The sequence below is a fragment of the Poromitra crassiceps genome (assembly GCF_964638095.1).
Source record: "Poromitra crassiceps genome assembly, chromosome: 3".
Taxonomy (NCBI): Eukaryota; Metazoa; Chordata; class Actinopteri; order Beryciformes; family Melamphaidae; genus Poromitra; species Poromitra crassiceps.
The window spans coordinates 52,783,179-52,797,779 of NC_139625.1; the positions used below are offsets into that span (position 1 = coordinate 52,783,179).

The 14,601-nt window shown below is 42.8% G+C and overlaps 1 protein-coding gene across 1 annotated transcript in view; it reads left to right on the top strand.

Moving 5' to 3' along the window:
* LOC310774358 (guanine nucleotide-binding protein G(q) subunit alpha-like) overlaps positions 1-14,344 on the top strand; it is a 38,664-nt gene extending 24,320 nt beyond the window's left edge. The window contains exons 4-7 of the mRNA XM_083634421.1: positions 6,003-6,131; positions 9,203-9,332; positions 9,774-9,927; positions 13,167-14,344. Coding sequence (XP_083490547.1) covers positions 6,003-6,131; positions 9,203-9,332; positions 9,774-9,927; positions 13,167-13,357 — 604 coding nt within the window. The 3' untranslated portion in view covers positions 13,358-14,344. The remainder of the gene's footprint in view (positions 1-6,002; positions 6,132-9,202; positions 9,333-9,773; positions 9,928-13,166) is intronic.
* The last annotated feature ends 257 nt before the right edge of the window (positions 14,345-14,601 follow it).

The following is a 14,601-nucleotide window of genomic DNA, read 5'->3' on the forward strand; positions in this document are numbered from 1 at the left end:
TGGATTTACATGGCGTACGACGATATTTGATTTGATTTGATTTGATATGACGATATATTGATGTTTTCACTTTCGATCAATACACAGGGTTTAACCTGCATAGAGAATTCGGAGGCGGGCACCTCTGACAGGTGTCTTCATGGAAACCACTATTTTCTAACTAGCATCGCAGTCTGTGGATTTCTGTAAAAAAAAAAAAGAATTGCGGCATTATGCCAATGTGTTGACACAATTTAATGTTAACTATTCTTGAATAAAGTTATTTGTTTAAAAAAAGCCTTCCGAGTTCTTTGCATAGTCAAATCAATGCACAATCAACATAGAAAACATCCGTTTGTCTATTTTTATTCAAACAAAAAAAAAACATTATTTTGGCCACCTATAAGGTAAGCTGTGACTTTTTCCCCACTGGTATCGGTATCACAAAATCCCATATCGGTCGGGCTCTAGAACCACCTCCACCTAATTTTGAGCCTGGAAAAACCAGGCTGAATACACGATATGATATCGACCATGTATCAATGTATATCAATGTATCATCCAACCCTTAGTATATGCCAGTTTATTCTGACACAGCCTACATAACCTTATTTTAATTTACTAGAAAATAATTATGAATTAACCAAACGGTACCAAACGGTACTACCAAACCGCGCTGGTTTTACGACATGTCCTTGATCACGCCATTCACTACAGTCTATAGAGACACTGCGGAGCGCGTCATCATTCAGAAACCACGCCCAAAACGGGGGGAAACAAACCCCCCCCCCCCCCCCAAATCCTGGCATTCTCCTATGTCACGTGCATAGACCAGTACTGCGCCGCGTCTTCGAGCGCCAAGGCCGCGCCCCTCTTTAGGGGAAACCCCAAGATGGTAAAAGACGGTACAAGAAGCCGAAACCACTTCAAACAAACTATTTAAAACGGTTTAATTTGATAGAGATATGCCGAAGAGTTGCTGTGTTGTTATAGTTTCACTAACTAGAGTAGGGGTGACACTGTCAATGTGGACGATGCATGTAACCTGGTGGAAACTGGATACAGCGTTCATATAAGGCAAGTACCTCGTGTCGATGCATCTTGCGCATTCTATGGCCAGCCGAGTTTAAATATATTGTCATGGCATGGTGTCTTTGGGTCATTTATAAACTAAATTAATTGTTATTTTTCTATTGTTTTTTTTGGTACTGCTATTTTACATTGAAGTCAACACGAGTGGCTTGTGTTGTCCCCTAAAAAGGGGCACGGCCTTCATGTTTTGCAAATTACCCGGATGTGCTGGTCTGGTCTATGGTCGCGTGTTGCACAAAAATATCATATATATGGAAGATGAACACTCCAACTTACTTTCTTGACAGCAAGATCCACATTCTTCTTCTTGCCAATTCTCAATGGCTTCCTTGTTTTGCTCGGGAGTACAAAACAATTTTTGGTTATTTTTTACATTTGTTGTCTGCGCAGCCCACCACACAACAGCTTTTAGCTATGTTTAATTCAAGGAAAATTACGCTGGTGTATGCAAGTGAATGGAACGCTTTCCCCCGTGATGGGCATGGCCTATTTCATGCAGTGTCTGTCTCTATGGTCCACTCCCACGAACCCACGCTGTCGCTGGTTTGTTTACATCCGGGCATTAGCGGGGAAGGGCCGGGGCTAACGTAGTGGCTGGTAGCAGTTGTACATTATTACTATAATTATTAGTTTAACCGACTAGTGTTTTCTGCTGTCGACTAGTGATTCATTACAATTTAAATGTTTTACAGACTAGTCGCTCACATCTCTAGTTTGATCGATGTTGTTGATTAAGTATTTTCTACATCTTAGCAATCCTTAATTATTTCCTAATTTGGTCCTTTCTTATTTATATTACATTTTATAGGACTTTGTGTTATGCCGAAAGTACTAAGTCTGATTGATTTCCAGCTATGCACTTTCCCCAAACACAATCTTCTTCTTTTATATATATTTATATATACCGTATATATATATATATATATATATATATATATATATATATATATATATATATTTATATTTTTTTTTATTTTTTTTAAGAACCATAATTAATTGGACATCAATATTAATAATCGATCAGGCAAATATGTTTTGATCCTGTCACTTCTGAAAACATTGGAATCAGTTGCTCAGTGGAACCAGGTCTCCATTCCCAACACTGTGACACACAATCTGAGTGAGTGTGTGTACAGTATATGCTAAGTATGGGGAGCTACGTGTGTGTGTTGCGCACATTCTTCCAGGATTTGAGTTGTGCAGGTGTGTCTGTGATTTCATTAATATACATGAGTGAAGTTGCAGTGTGTCAAGAAGACAAAGAGTTGTTCCCGAGGGGAACCCGTTTTCATAATAGTTCGGGTGTGTTTGGCTGTGTGGGTGGTGGCTGGCTCTGTGTGGTGGGTGTGTAATATTGTGACAGGGCTGCACAACATCAACACTCTTATCCACCGCTCATATTGGCTGACCTCTTTCAAAATTCACCAGCCACTTTCACAATTTAACAGCCACATAAGCTTTTTAGAATGGAAATGTTGGCTGCTTCCCTGCCAAAGGGTATAAGGACCATTATTTGGCTGGTGTTAATTATCTGCCCTGAACATCTATCTATCTACACTATATGAAAATTCATTAGAGCGATTAGTGCAATGTTTCATGGGAGGGGGGGGCCCCCCGAGAACTGAAGGGAGACAGAAATAGAGAGGAGCTGAGAGTCTGAGACTGACCCAGAGTTCACCCCCCTCACCCACCTACAGCACTGTAGCTGTAGCACTCTTAGCTAATTGAGAGCAGATCAGGCACTCTCCAGCCACCATGCCTCACATTTTTCCACTTGATAGAAAGCAGACACTGTCATCTCAACTATTAACATACTCCAATATAAAAGTGTCCACACCATACCTTTGTAAATGTGCCTGTCTTGGCCAATGTTTGTGATGCATACTGTAGCTGTGTCTGTTCTATAGTATTGACACAGTGACAGCAGGGGATGTTACTTTTGTTAGTGGCTATAAGCTCACAGTTATGTCAAAGGTTTGATATGTGTATTGTAGTTGCCAATATGCAGCTATATGCAAATGAGTTGGAAAAAGCCACCACAACTTGACTAAAATCTAAATTTGGGCTTTTTAGGTCTGATGGCCTAGCCTGGTAAAACCATCCTGAGCACATGGTTTCACTCCACGTACACTATGAGTCTAGACTTCCATCTGCTCACATCCTTTTCAGTGGATATCAGCGTCAGAGCCAGTCAAATCTAGGGCTGCACAATTAATCGAATATTAATCGTGATCAAGATTTTGGCTTCCCACAAATTATCATGAAAACAAGAAAATCGAAAATCGAGCTTAAATCAAGATAAACGTGACTCATTCCTTTTAGCAATGTTGCTCTCGTTTTGTCTTGTGTTATAAATCCAACAAATCCCAAACACGCTGTGGTGCGTGTACAGTAGTTTTAATCGTGATCTCATATTGATCAAATTTATCGTGATTATCATTTTGACCAGAATCGTGCAGCCCATGTCAAATCCAAATCCACTTCAAAGAGCGGCAAAAACGGCTTTACTGCCGAAAAAACGCTTCTGATGCATACTCTTGTTGAATTGTTATTGAGTCTATTTCTGCAATAACTGCACTCATGGCTGCGTTTACTAACGTTAACGTTACCGCTCATTGCTTTCGGGATGTTTTGCCCTGATTGGCTCGCTTACGTTCTAATTTGTGGAAATCAGTGGGGCGGGTGGAAGACCAGACTGATCTGTGGGGCGAAACACAATGCGAGTTCACATGATCAGGATGGTTTTTACCAGGCTACCTACTGATGGCCACACCGGTATATGTATAGTGATAGGAAACCCACCCACAAGCCACTGTCACAGCCAGGATGAGAAATGTCTGACTTAGGGAAGATATAGATCCATTTTTGCTGTGAAAACCTTTGCACATTGTGATAAAATGGAGCTATATTTTCCATTTAAAATGTTTGCCATCATTACATTGTAATATGCAACCCCAGGCTAAATGCCTAGACACTCACTTCATACTGCCCCCTGGTTGTGGCCTTACTGTATTACAATTTAATGCTGTTCCAGGTGTGTACGTGTGTCCATGTCGATGGTGTGCATGTACACTAGTGTGTGCTTGTCAGTGTTGGGCAAGTTACTTTCAAAATGTAATATACTACATATTACTAGTTACTTTCATTTGAAAGTAATAAGTTACTTTACTTTATTACTGTCTGTGTAGAGTAGAGTAACTCGTTACTTATTACACTACTTTTGCATTACTTTTACCAAAACAGCAGCAGCAGAATGACATCGCCGCCCCGGAACCATCCCAAAAAATAATTTCAACCTCCTTGAAGGCAGTGTAAACAATCCAAATTCGAAATGTTATTCTTTTCCTTTGTTATTGTCATCTATAGTGGTTATTTGCATAAAAACACAGTTTGATTAGGAAATAATTGTATCTTTATTTAAATATGTGCTTTGATTTAAAAAAAAAAAACTCAATTTGTAACTTGAGTTACTTGACAAAGTAAGGTATAATATTAGTTATTATATTATTACTGAAATCCTATAAGTAATAAGTTATATTACTGAGTTACTGCTAAAAGTAATATATTACATGTAATATGTTACTTTTGTAATGAGTTACCCCAACACTGGTGCTTGTATATGTTGAGAAGCTGTGCGTTTGTATGTGTGCATAGTATGAGTATGAGTGATAGGAAAGGGGGTGAGAGAGTGAATATTATTTCTTTATTTCAGTGGTGCCCACACTGTTCATGTGTGTCTCCAGTTACCTTAGCGATATAGAGCGCGTGACTGCAGCGGGGTATGTTCCCACCCAGCAGGACGTGCTGAGGGTCCGTGTTCCCACCACAGGCATCATAGAGTACCCATTTGACCTGGAGAACGTCATCTTCAGGTACCCCCATGGCACCAGGACCGCAGCACCACCACAGCTACATGCTAACCCAAACCACTGATGACCATCAGGATGTTAACTAGTCAGCCCAGCCGGATTGCCCAGAGTCACTGATGGTGTGATCCAGAGTTTTCTGTCAATTTTTTTCCCTAGATGTGGAAAAAAAAGATAAATTATGGTTCTCAGACCCATGTCAGCCTTCACTCATCACAAGTTACTTGGCAAGGGCTCATTCTGAATAGAGCTAGTTGGCCACAGAGGAAAATGAAGTGATGTTGTATTGAGATCACATCAACCTGATTAAAGATCAGTGGTTTGTGTTTGAAGAGTTGTGCCGAGGTTCTGGCCCCGGGATGAAAATGGATTCGCTGCACTGAAGCGTGAGGGGAGCAGCCACCAAATACCAGATGAAGGAGGAGTAGACAGTGATGTCAAAGGTTAACCAGGAAGTAGCTTTACAATATATGAGCTAATTGGAATTGGACACGCTTTGAAGTAGATTGGAGTTTAAACCTCTTTTTTTTTAAATGTGTATTTACAGTATGTCCCGGTATATGTTTCCTGGTAACCTTGATATAATAATTGTCTAAACCTTCTTTATCTCATTCCAGGTTGCTGCTATTTCTGCTGCTAAGGTCGCTGCTGCTACTGTCACTGATGCCATCTCACTGTCACTGTCTCAAACACAAGACCTCTCACAGCTCCATCACAGTCTAATTGTTCATAACCCAAAACTGCCAATTAAGGATTATTTTTCCCATTACTCGCTGGCTATACTTTTGTCAAGCCTTTGCCATGAAAGTGGAATACTGGCCTCAAATTGTTTGGAGGGGCGAGTCAAGTAAACTGTGTGGTGGTGGCGGAGCAGTGACAGTGACTAACACCCCTGTGTTTCTGAAATGTGGTGTTTCCTGTGAAGCCTTCTCTACAGGACCAGTCCACGTGTCCTGGAATGGCAGGGGGGTTGCGGTTAACTGCCTGTCATGCTTTATATAACTGTTTTCCTCTCTTTTTCTCTTTCTCTCTGTTTCTCTTCTCCCCCGACTGGCCTGCCTGTAGTTATCTTACCGATCTGGACCGTATTGCAGATCACAACTATCTTCCCACCCAGCAGGATGTGCTCAGGGTGCGCATCCCCACCACAGGAATCATAGAGTACCCCTTCGACTTGCAAAGCATCATTTTCAGGTAGAAAGATGCGTCTTTTGGCTCAGTGCTCAGTCCCTCCATGTTGTCTTTAACCCATAAGTCATCTAACGTGTGTCTTGTCCTAAAAACCATGAATTTTCCCCCTCCATTAATTGCAAAAACCGATGAATCAAAATAGGACTGTTGCCTAATACAGTTGCCTTGAGTGTCAATGCCCCATTCCCACTCCTCTCAATCCTACTCTCCATTGAAATACATCTCATGGTCTCACACCTTCTATCCCACCACCACCCCTCCACCCACCAACAACAATTAAGAGCTGAAGTCCTACATTCACCCACCAACAATCACATACAGCACCCCCTTAAGAGCTGAAGTCCTACATTCTCCTGCCCGCTCTCTGTAAATGGGTCACCTCCTCTCTTCCTCCTCCTCTCCTCCTTTCCTCTCCGGCTGGCAGAAGAAACCAGGTCGTCCTCTCCGTGGTGGAGGAATGTTATTTTGGGCCGCAGGTCCTGCAGGGCCCTTATTGGCCCTGGGTCTCTGTGGACCACAACAGACTGGGCCACCACCGGGGGGCGCCCTTGCATTTTGAATTCTATCAGATCTGTGCAAGCCGATGAGAGACCATGTACTGTAGCACCTGGTCAGAGGCTTGCACCCGTGCGTCTAGTGGCGAGACAAAATAGGCAAGGCTAGGTATTGGATTGTAGTCATGTGCGGTGTACTCAAGCTCCACTACAGAAGTTCTTGGCATGGAGCATTTCACTGTTTTCACTTACAGATGAAGCCTTAATGAAACTGGGACCTAAACTCCCAGACGAGTGAAGGGTGACCTTGTCAAGGAGAAACACTCAAGAAAGCTGAAATCTTGTGAGGATTCAGAAAGCGCTCGCTCAATTATTTCATTGCTGTTCGTGAATGGCCACAGCAATTGCCAGCTTATCTAACGGCAGGTATTTGTATTAAAGTGAAAACGGGATGCCAATTTCTGCTGCCCTAGAGAGACGAGATGTTAGTGCATCTCTAATCAGTTCTATTTCTTGAGATGTACGTTCTGAGCTTGTAGCTCCCAGTCAGGTGTGACGTAGGACTGCATCCAAGTTCTACCACCAAAAGGATCCCACCATCAGAGGTGCCCTCTGTGCATCTGTCTCTCCTCTCTGTCCCCTTTTCCTCACTTCCGCCTTCCCTTTTTGCTTCCTTTTCATTTGTCTTCCCTGCCTCCTGCCTCCTCTTGTATGTTTTGTACGTGTCCCACCCCTCTCCATCTCTTCTGTTTGTTGTTCATTTCAGACCTCCTCTGTTACTCCATTTGTCTTCTCCACGTGGTTTTCACAACTTCACAATCATTCTTTTAGTGTGGTGTGGTGCTTTATCGTGCACACCAGGGAAAGATGGGAAAGCTGTCTGGTAGAGAAACACATGCTTTATGACCCTCCACTGTTGCCGTAACACATGAAATGGAATACAAGTTACCTCTAGACTGATGATCACAGAAGGTTAAAGATGAATGCCTCCCAATTTAAGAATTCCTGTTGAAGTTATTACTGTGAGTGGTGTATCTCCCTCTGAGGCTAATTCGACACACTTCGCGATAAAGAATCAGCGATTCAGTACACCTAATATACATTTTAAGCAGCGAACAATTCAATGTGGTTCGATTCAGCACTCTTGACGCAATACCATGTGGTGCAATTCAATATTGTGGAAGGATTCTTTAGGCATTCATGCATCTAATTATGTGTGAGAGAAAATAAGTGGTCTCCTTCACATTTTAATGACCATGATAACATCCTATTTAGACTCATTTGTTGGTAGTAAAAAAAAAGTCAACTGAAAATAATCCTTTCAAATGGACAGTGCAATGGCTTCACTAATCTATTTAGCCTGTGCAGAGCTGTTGGTGAATGGAGCATGGAAGAACATGCATGATTCCTTTTTTGTCACTAGTGCTACTGCTAGATACAAGTGAAGAGGGCAAACATATCCCCCCCATATCAAGTCCATGTCGTCTCAAGTCACAAGTTAGTAGTGTCACAAATGTCAGTCCCAGTTCTTCAATTGGTGGCTTTGCAGGAGAGCTGCTTACTGTTATAGCACATACAAACTAATATGTCAATTCTTAAATTGGGTGGCATTCATGTTTAAATTGATCCTAGATCTGTCTTAAGTGGGAAGCTTTAATATTTGTGTTTGGTGATGTGCATGACTCACTTATTTACTTTGACAAAAACATGTCAATGTTTCACCTTTGTTTGTTTCTTGTGTGTCTACTGTGCTTGTTGTCTGTGTAGTTTTCACCAAAAGTAGAGTTCAGCAAACTGTCCCCCACATTTATTCTGAGCTGTAGCTGTCCTGAAAAACACTTATCATAGCCAAGTTTGCCGAAGTCTTGTTTGTGATTCTGGTCCAGCCTCTTCTTAGGTGTTGAATCCATTAGGTGTTCATTTTTTCTCTCTCAAAACAAACCGACTAAAACGTAAGGCAGCAGAATAAACAGTTTTCAATCATTGGGCCGGGACCCAAAATGAATGATAGGCCTACTTCTGCTGTGTCCCAATATGACAGTAAAAATATGCTTTCATGGGTCCCAGGGTGAGAGACTATTATGTTTAATTTGGGTCATGTGCTGAAAATGTTTAAGGAACACCTAGACTAGAAATAAGTTTTCCTGGACTTGACACTCTACAAATCTACAAAAAAATGAAAATTACTGAGTAAATATTCCAAAATGCCATGTTATTGTGAAACAAATCATTGCCTGGTGGTTATCATTTGTTTACCTACTCTTCTTTTTAAAAGTCCTGTAATTTGCCTTAGCTTTGTGTGATCAATCATTTTGTAAGATTGTGTTTCACTGTATTAATGCCTCGTATCTCATTTTGGCACAAAACCCTTAAAGTCTTATCTTGATGGATTCAAAACCTGAAGCAGAACAACAAAATTGTGATTCCATAAGCCATTGCAAGATATTGGGAACGTCAACAAAACCGTAGATTTTCCTGACTACTCTTTGTACTAAGCATGCCAAGACTTGTATGTTAACATGTTTCCCTTCCCACTTCTTCACTCACTCTCCTCCCTCTTGACTGCCGTCCCTCGGTCAGGATGGTGGATGTAGGGGGTCAGAGGTCAGAGAGGAGGAAGTGGATCCACTGCTTTGAGAACGTCACCTCCATCATGTTCCTGGTGGCGCTCAGCGAGTACGACCAGGTGCTGGTGGAGTCAGACAACGAGGTGGGTGGACACACGCACTCAACACTATGACTCTCACACACTCAAAGCCTGCACAGTTCAAAAAGCCTTTGTACTGCTCTTTTTGTTCCCATAATATTTAGAGATTGAGATATGAATTGTGAGGCATCATAACATTTAGATTTTATATATTTTTTCTACATTTCTTGTGCTTAGTTTTAATACAAAGAAAGATTTTCTCCAGTTTCCAGATGTTTTTTGTTAAGGGTTTCTTCTACCTGGCACACCATGACCACTGATAGAGAAAACAGCCCTTTATGTTTGCGACTTTGTCTATTTTGCTGCGTTTTGGGTTAATTATGCTTCCCCAACTCGTGCCCTTTGCACATACACACACACACACACACACACAGCTATGCCTTTTCATATAGGACTGACTATTGTACATTTCTCTGTCCCCCTTCCCTCTCCTGTCCACTCTAGAATCGTATGGAGGAGAGCAAGGCGCTGTTCAGGACGATCATCACCTACCCCTGGTTTCAGAACTCCTCCGTTATCCTCTTCCTCAACAAGAAGGACCTGTTGGAGGAGAAGATCTCCTACTCACACTTGGTGGACTATTTCCCCGAGTTTGATGGTGAGATGTTGGTGTGTTGTTGGTGTGTGTTTGCATGGGTGCTGGTGAGGATTTTTTTTTGACTGAACTTTTACTGGTGTCCAGGTTGTGCAGCGAAGCTTGTGTTTGCATCCCACATGTACAATACAAAGTGTAGGCCTAAATTAGTATCTGGCTATTTTTGAGTTTCTTATTAGCGGTCTTAAAAAATATTATGCTCACCTGCCCCTTTTCTATTCTAAAAGGCCTGAGAGGTGTAGAAAGTCCTTAAAATAACTTTCAAAATGGAAACATAAAACTTTAACATCGATCCATCTTCAACCGCTTATCGGGGATCGGGTCGCAGAGGTAGCCGTTCCAGCAGGTGACCCCAAACTTCCCTTTCCTTGGCTCCATTAGCCAGCTCTGACTGTGGGATCCTGAGGTGTTCCCAGGCAAGCATGGAGATATAATCTCTCCACCTAGCCCTTCTGCCCCATGGTCTCCTACCAGCTGGACGTGCCTGGAACACCTCCCTAGGGAGGCGACCAGGTGGCATCCTTACCAGATGCCCGAACCACCTCAACTGGCTCCTTTCTACGCAAAGGAACAGCGCCTTTACTCCGAGTCCCACACAGATGACTGAGCTTCTCACCTTATCCCTCAGGGAGATGCCAGCCACCCTCCTGAGAAAACCCATTTAGGCCGCTTGTATCCGCGATATTGTTCTTTCTGTCTTGATGACCCATCCTTCATGATCATAGGTGAGGGTAGGAACGAAGATTGAGCAGTAGATCGAGAGCTTTGGCTTCTGTCTCAGCTCTGTTTTCGTCAACTATAACATGTCAAAGACAAATAGAGAGCCAAAGTGAACGTGACTTCCTGCCTTCCTCTGTGTACCAGCGTCTGAAAAAATATGAATGGTGGTGAACAGCCGAGAGACGATACTTTTTTGATCCCGTTTGAATTGTGTCACGGGGCAGTAGTGCTGCACGATTTGGGGAAAAGGTGCGATTAGCGATTACTGTGCACAATATTGCGATTTGCGATTGTGATTGCGATATAACTAACAAATGGTATCTAGGCATGTGCCGGTATGAGTTTTTGACGGTATGATAACCTTGGACAAAAATACCATGGTTTCACGGTATCAGACTAAAATAGCTATAAGAAATATATTAAAAATTTAAATATATTAAAAAAAAATGAATAAAACCATTTGAAATAAAATTATCTTTCAAAAAAATATATAACATTTTATGAAGAGAATACAGCTTACAGCATATATATTTTTTATAATAAAGTCTTTACAAATTATATAGCCATGTACTCTTCACAACATCCTGTGATATCAGTCTATGTTTGAGACATTTGCCTGTCTCAAAAATAAAAATATAAACTGCAGCACTGTGTTACAGCACAGGCTGTGTAAGATGGCTCAGACTGCAAAGTTAAGCGCCCGGCAAGGTTCTGCGCAGCCTCGACTTGGAGCCTTGCCGCCGCCGAGCGGCGACAGCGAGACTGTGCATACTCGAACGTAACTCGTCCAAAACATTATCGCACATTATCGCTTTGCTAGATGAGAGACAAGCATGTTAAATGAGGAAATGGCATTTCCTCATTCCTCACAACAAGGAGTTGACGGCGCAGAGTGACATTTTCGAGGAGGTGCACGCCCCCTACGCCGAGCTGCGGCGATAGGACGCCCAGCTGCGGCGACCCCCTCGGCGCAGTCAGCGCCGCCGATTTCGCTCGAGCATAATTTGCGCTTTAGTTACATGTCTGCCCAGTAAATACAATGAGTAATACACACCCAGTTTATTTCTTTTGTAGCGACAGATTACAGTCAGATGGCCTTAAATGCCACACTCACGTGACTTCTTTTTTTTTAGGGAGAGTGAGTGAGTTACGTGCAGACTTTACATGCAGACCCTGAAGGGTGCTTCTGCAGCTGTGAGAGTTACGTGCAGACTTTACATGCAGACCCTGAAGTGTGCTTCTACAGCTGCAAGTGTTTTCTCTGCTTTCACAGCCCGGTTAACGCAAGCCCCCAGATATAGCGCTGGGCTGTGAAGCCATTTGAACATGGTGGCGAAGCTCTGTATTGCAAGTCACGTGACGCCATGCAACCCAGAAAGGAAAATTCCCATCCACTTGCATGGGGACCCCGGCAGCTGTTAAACCCAGGGGAATTTTTTCCAGGTGTCACTCAAAGTATAAAACGACTCTTTCAATTATCAAATAATTTTTTATGGGGCATTTTTTCTTCAGAAGCCACTAAGAGCCGTATACGGGTGTATTTTCTTCATCTACATCTACATCCATGGGTGGGAGGGGTGGGAGACGTCATGGAATACATCATGGCACACATGCGCACTTCGCCTTGGGCCGCATGGTCAGGAAGTAAAACCAGGAAGAAAAACCCCCCATGATGGCTTCATGCGCCAGTGAGCAGCCTCCGTCTGAATGCATGGGTGGGCGTGGCTCGTCCCCCATCCAGTTCTTTTAATACATCCATGGGTTAATGTCACTATATTCTTCATCACAGCGGGTCATTACCTGCTGTACAGTTAAAAGTGCACTAGTTCTGCATAATCACCTGCAGCTCTCTCCTTCTTTTACCGACTTTCTCACTAATCACACAGCTGTTTACATTCTTTCTGATCGTCTAGTTACTTAGCTAAGTTAGCTTAGCTGTTAGTGGTGGGTGCTGTCTCTCCCTCGGTAAGATGTTTATGTTTAACGTTGTAACATTACTGTATATTTGCGGAGATGGGAGAAGTCTCCCGCTAGTGTTGATGTCCAGTGTGATGGCAGACAAACGTGTTTGTTTATTTGCTGCGTCGCGTGTGACGTTAGTTAGATGCACACACACACAGAGAATTTTTATATATATATATATATATATATATATATATATATATATACGGTATATAATCGCACCCTTTTGCGGTTATGTAATCGCACATGCTGACATCGCGATTGTGATTCGATTAATCGTGCAGCACTACGGGGCACACCTCATGTTTGTCAATGTAAAAGATAAAGAAAGTCGCAGTTTGTGGTAAAACTGTGGCACTAAAAGTTATAAATCAGAAAGACTACGCACAACCAGTCACATAAGTGACGTCTCTCCCGCCAATCCATGTTGTTTGATGGTGTGACGTATATTGTGCGACACGAGAGATGTAGTTGATTGACAAAACTAAGCCTTACTTTTCAGTTTCAGGCTCTATTATAGTCAAGTGCAATAAACGTTCCTGTGTGTCTCTCTATCCCAGGTCCCCAGAGAGATGCCCAGGCGGCGCGGGAGTTCATCCTGAAGATGTTTGTGGACTTAAACCCAGACAGCGACAAGATCATCTACTCCCACTTCACTTGTGCCACGGACACTGAGAACATCCGCTTTGTGTTTGCAGCTGTCAAAGACACCATCCTACAGCTCAACCTCAAAGAGTACAACCTGGTGTGAGGGCTTACACCTGCGACGCACACCTCCTCCCCCATTGCACAAGCGCGCACACCTCTTTCCGAGTGTGCACTCAACTCCACATGCGTCACACAACATACTATGCCGGCACACACACACACACACACCAACAGAACCCTTCCTTTTTTCGTTTTTCAGTACAATGGATTCACAAATTTCCCACCTCCAATCCGTTCTTTCAAAGCTTGCCCTCTTCCTCCTCCTCTCGGCAGCTTGTCGTGCTAGAGTCCTCACAATTCCCCAAATCTGCTCCCAAATTTTGTGACATTTTGGCCCTGGCTCTGGCATCCCGATTTGGTACTAGACCTGTCCCACGGGCTGTACAATGACTATGAAGGGGACTGTGGTGTTTGTGTGTGTGCGCGTGCACGTGCGTGGTATGTGTGTGTGTGTGTGTGTGTGTATGTGTTTGGGGCAACAATGACTAGCGAGGTGCTGTGTTTTGGTGAATTGTGGGTTCAACCCTTTGGCCCTCCGAAGTTGACCATTGGCGGTGTGAGATCAGATGGTCAGATTCCTCTACTTTGTGAGCTCCTGGCGGATGGAGAAGAAGTGCAAACTGTAGCTCCTGAATCCACCCCGAGGAGCAGCAATGTGTGGGACAAGAGCAGCGTTGAAGAGCCAGCACAGTTTTGGAGTTGTGAGGGGATGGGGGCTAAGGGTTCTGTCTCCACCTTGCATCTATGAATGTACCCTCCAGTGTGAGCATCGCAATCGCAAAAAAAAAAAGAAATATATATATATATATATATTATAAAGTAAAGCATATGTAAACACTAAGTCAAAAAAAGCACGAGAGGGAGAGAAAAGGCGCTAATCAAAATCTCTGTTCATTGCTGAGATTTTTTAAATGTTTTTAATGATAGTAATTTGTTGCTATGTCTACTACTTCTATTTAACAAACGATGGCAAAATCATAGGGTGATAATAGCAAGGTAAGAAAAATCTAAAAACGTAAAAAATGTGCAACGAAAACGTCTAAAAACAAGCAACCGGAAATGTACTTGACATAAGTATCCTTTGCAGATTTCTGTGGGATTTCTTTTTTTTTCATGTTTAAGTTGATCACATCGCTTACCTCCTCCCCAGATGTTTTCTGTATGGACTCACAGAAACAATCTTGTTTCCTTCCATGTGACTGTCACAGTATCTGGTTCCATTGATAAACACCCACACTACACCTCACCAGGAGCGAGTGGGAACACCTTGCTTTGTGTTGGTCAGCC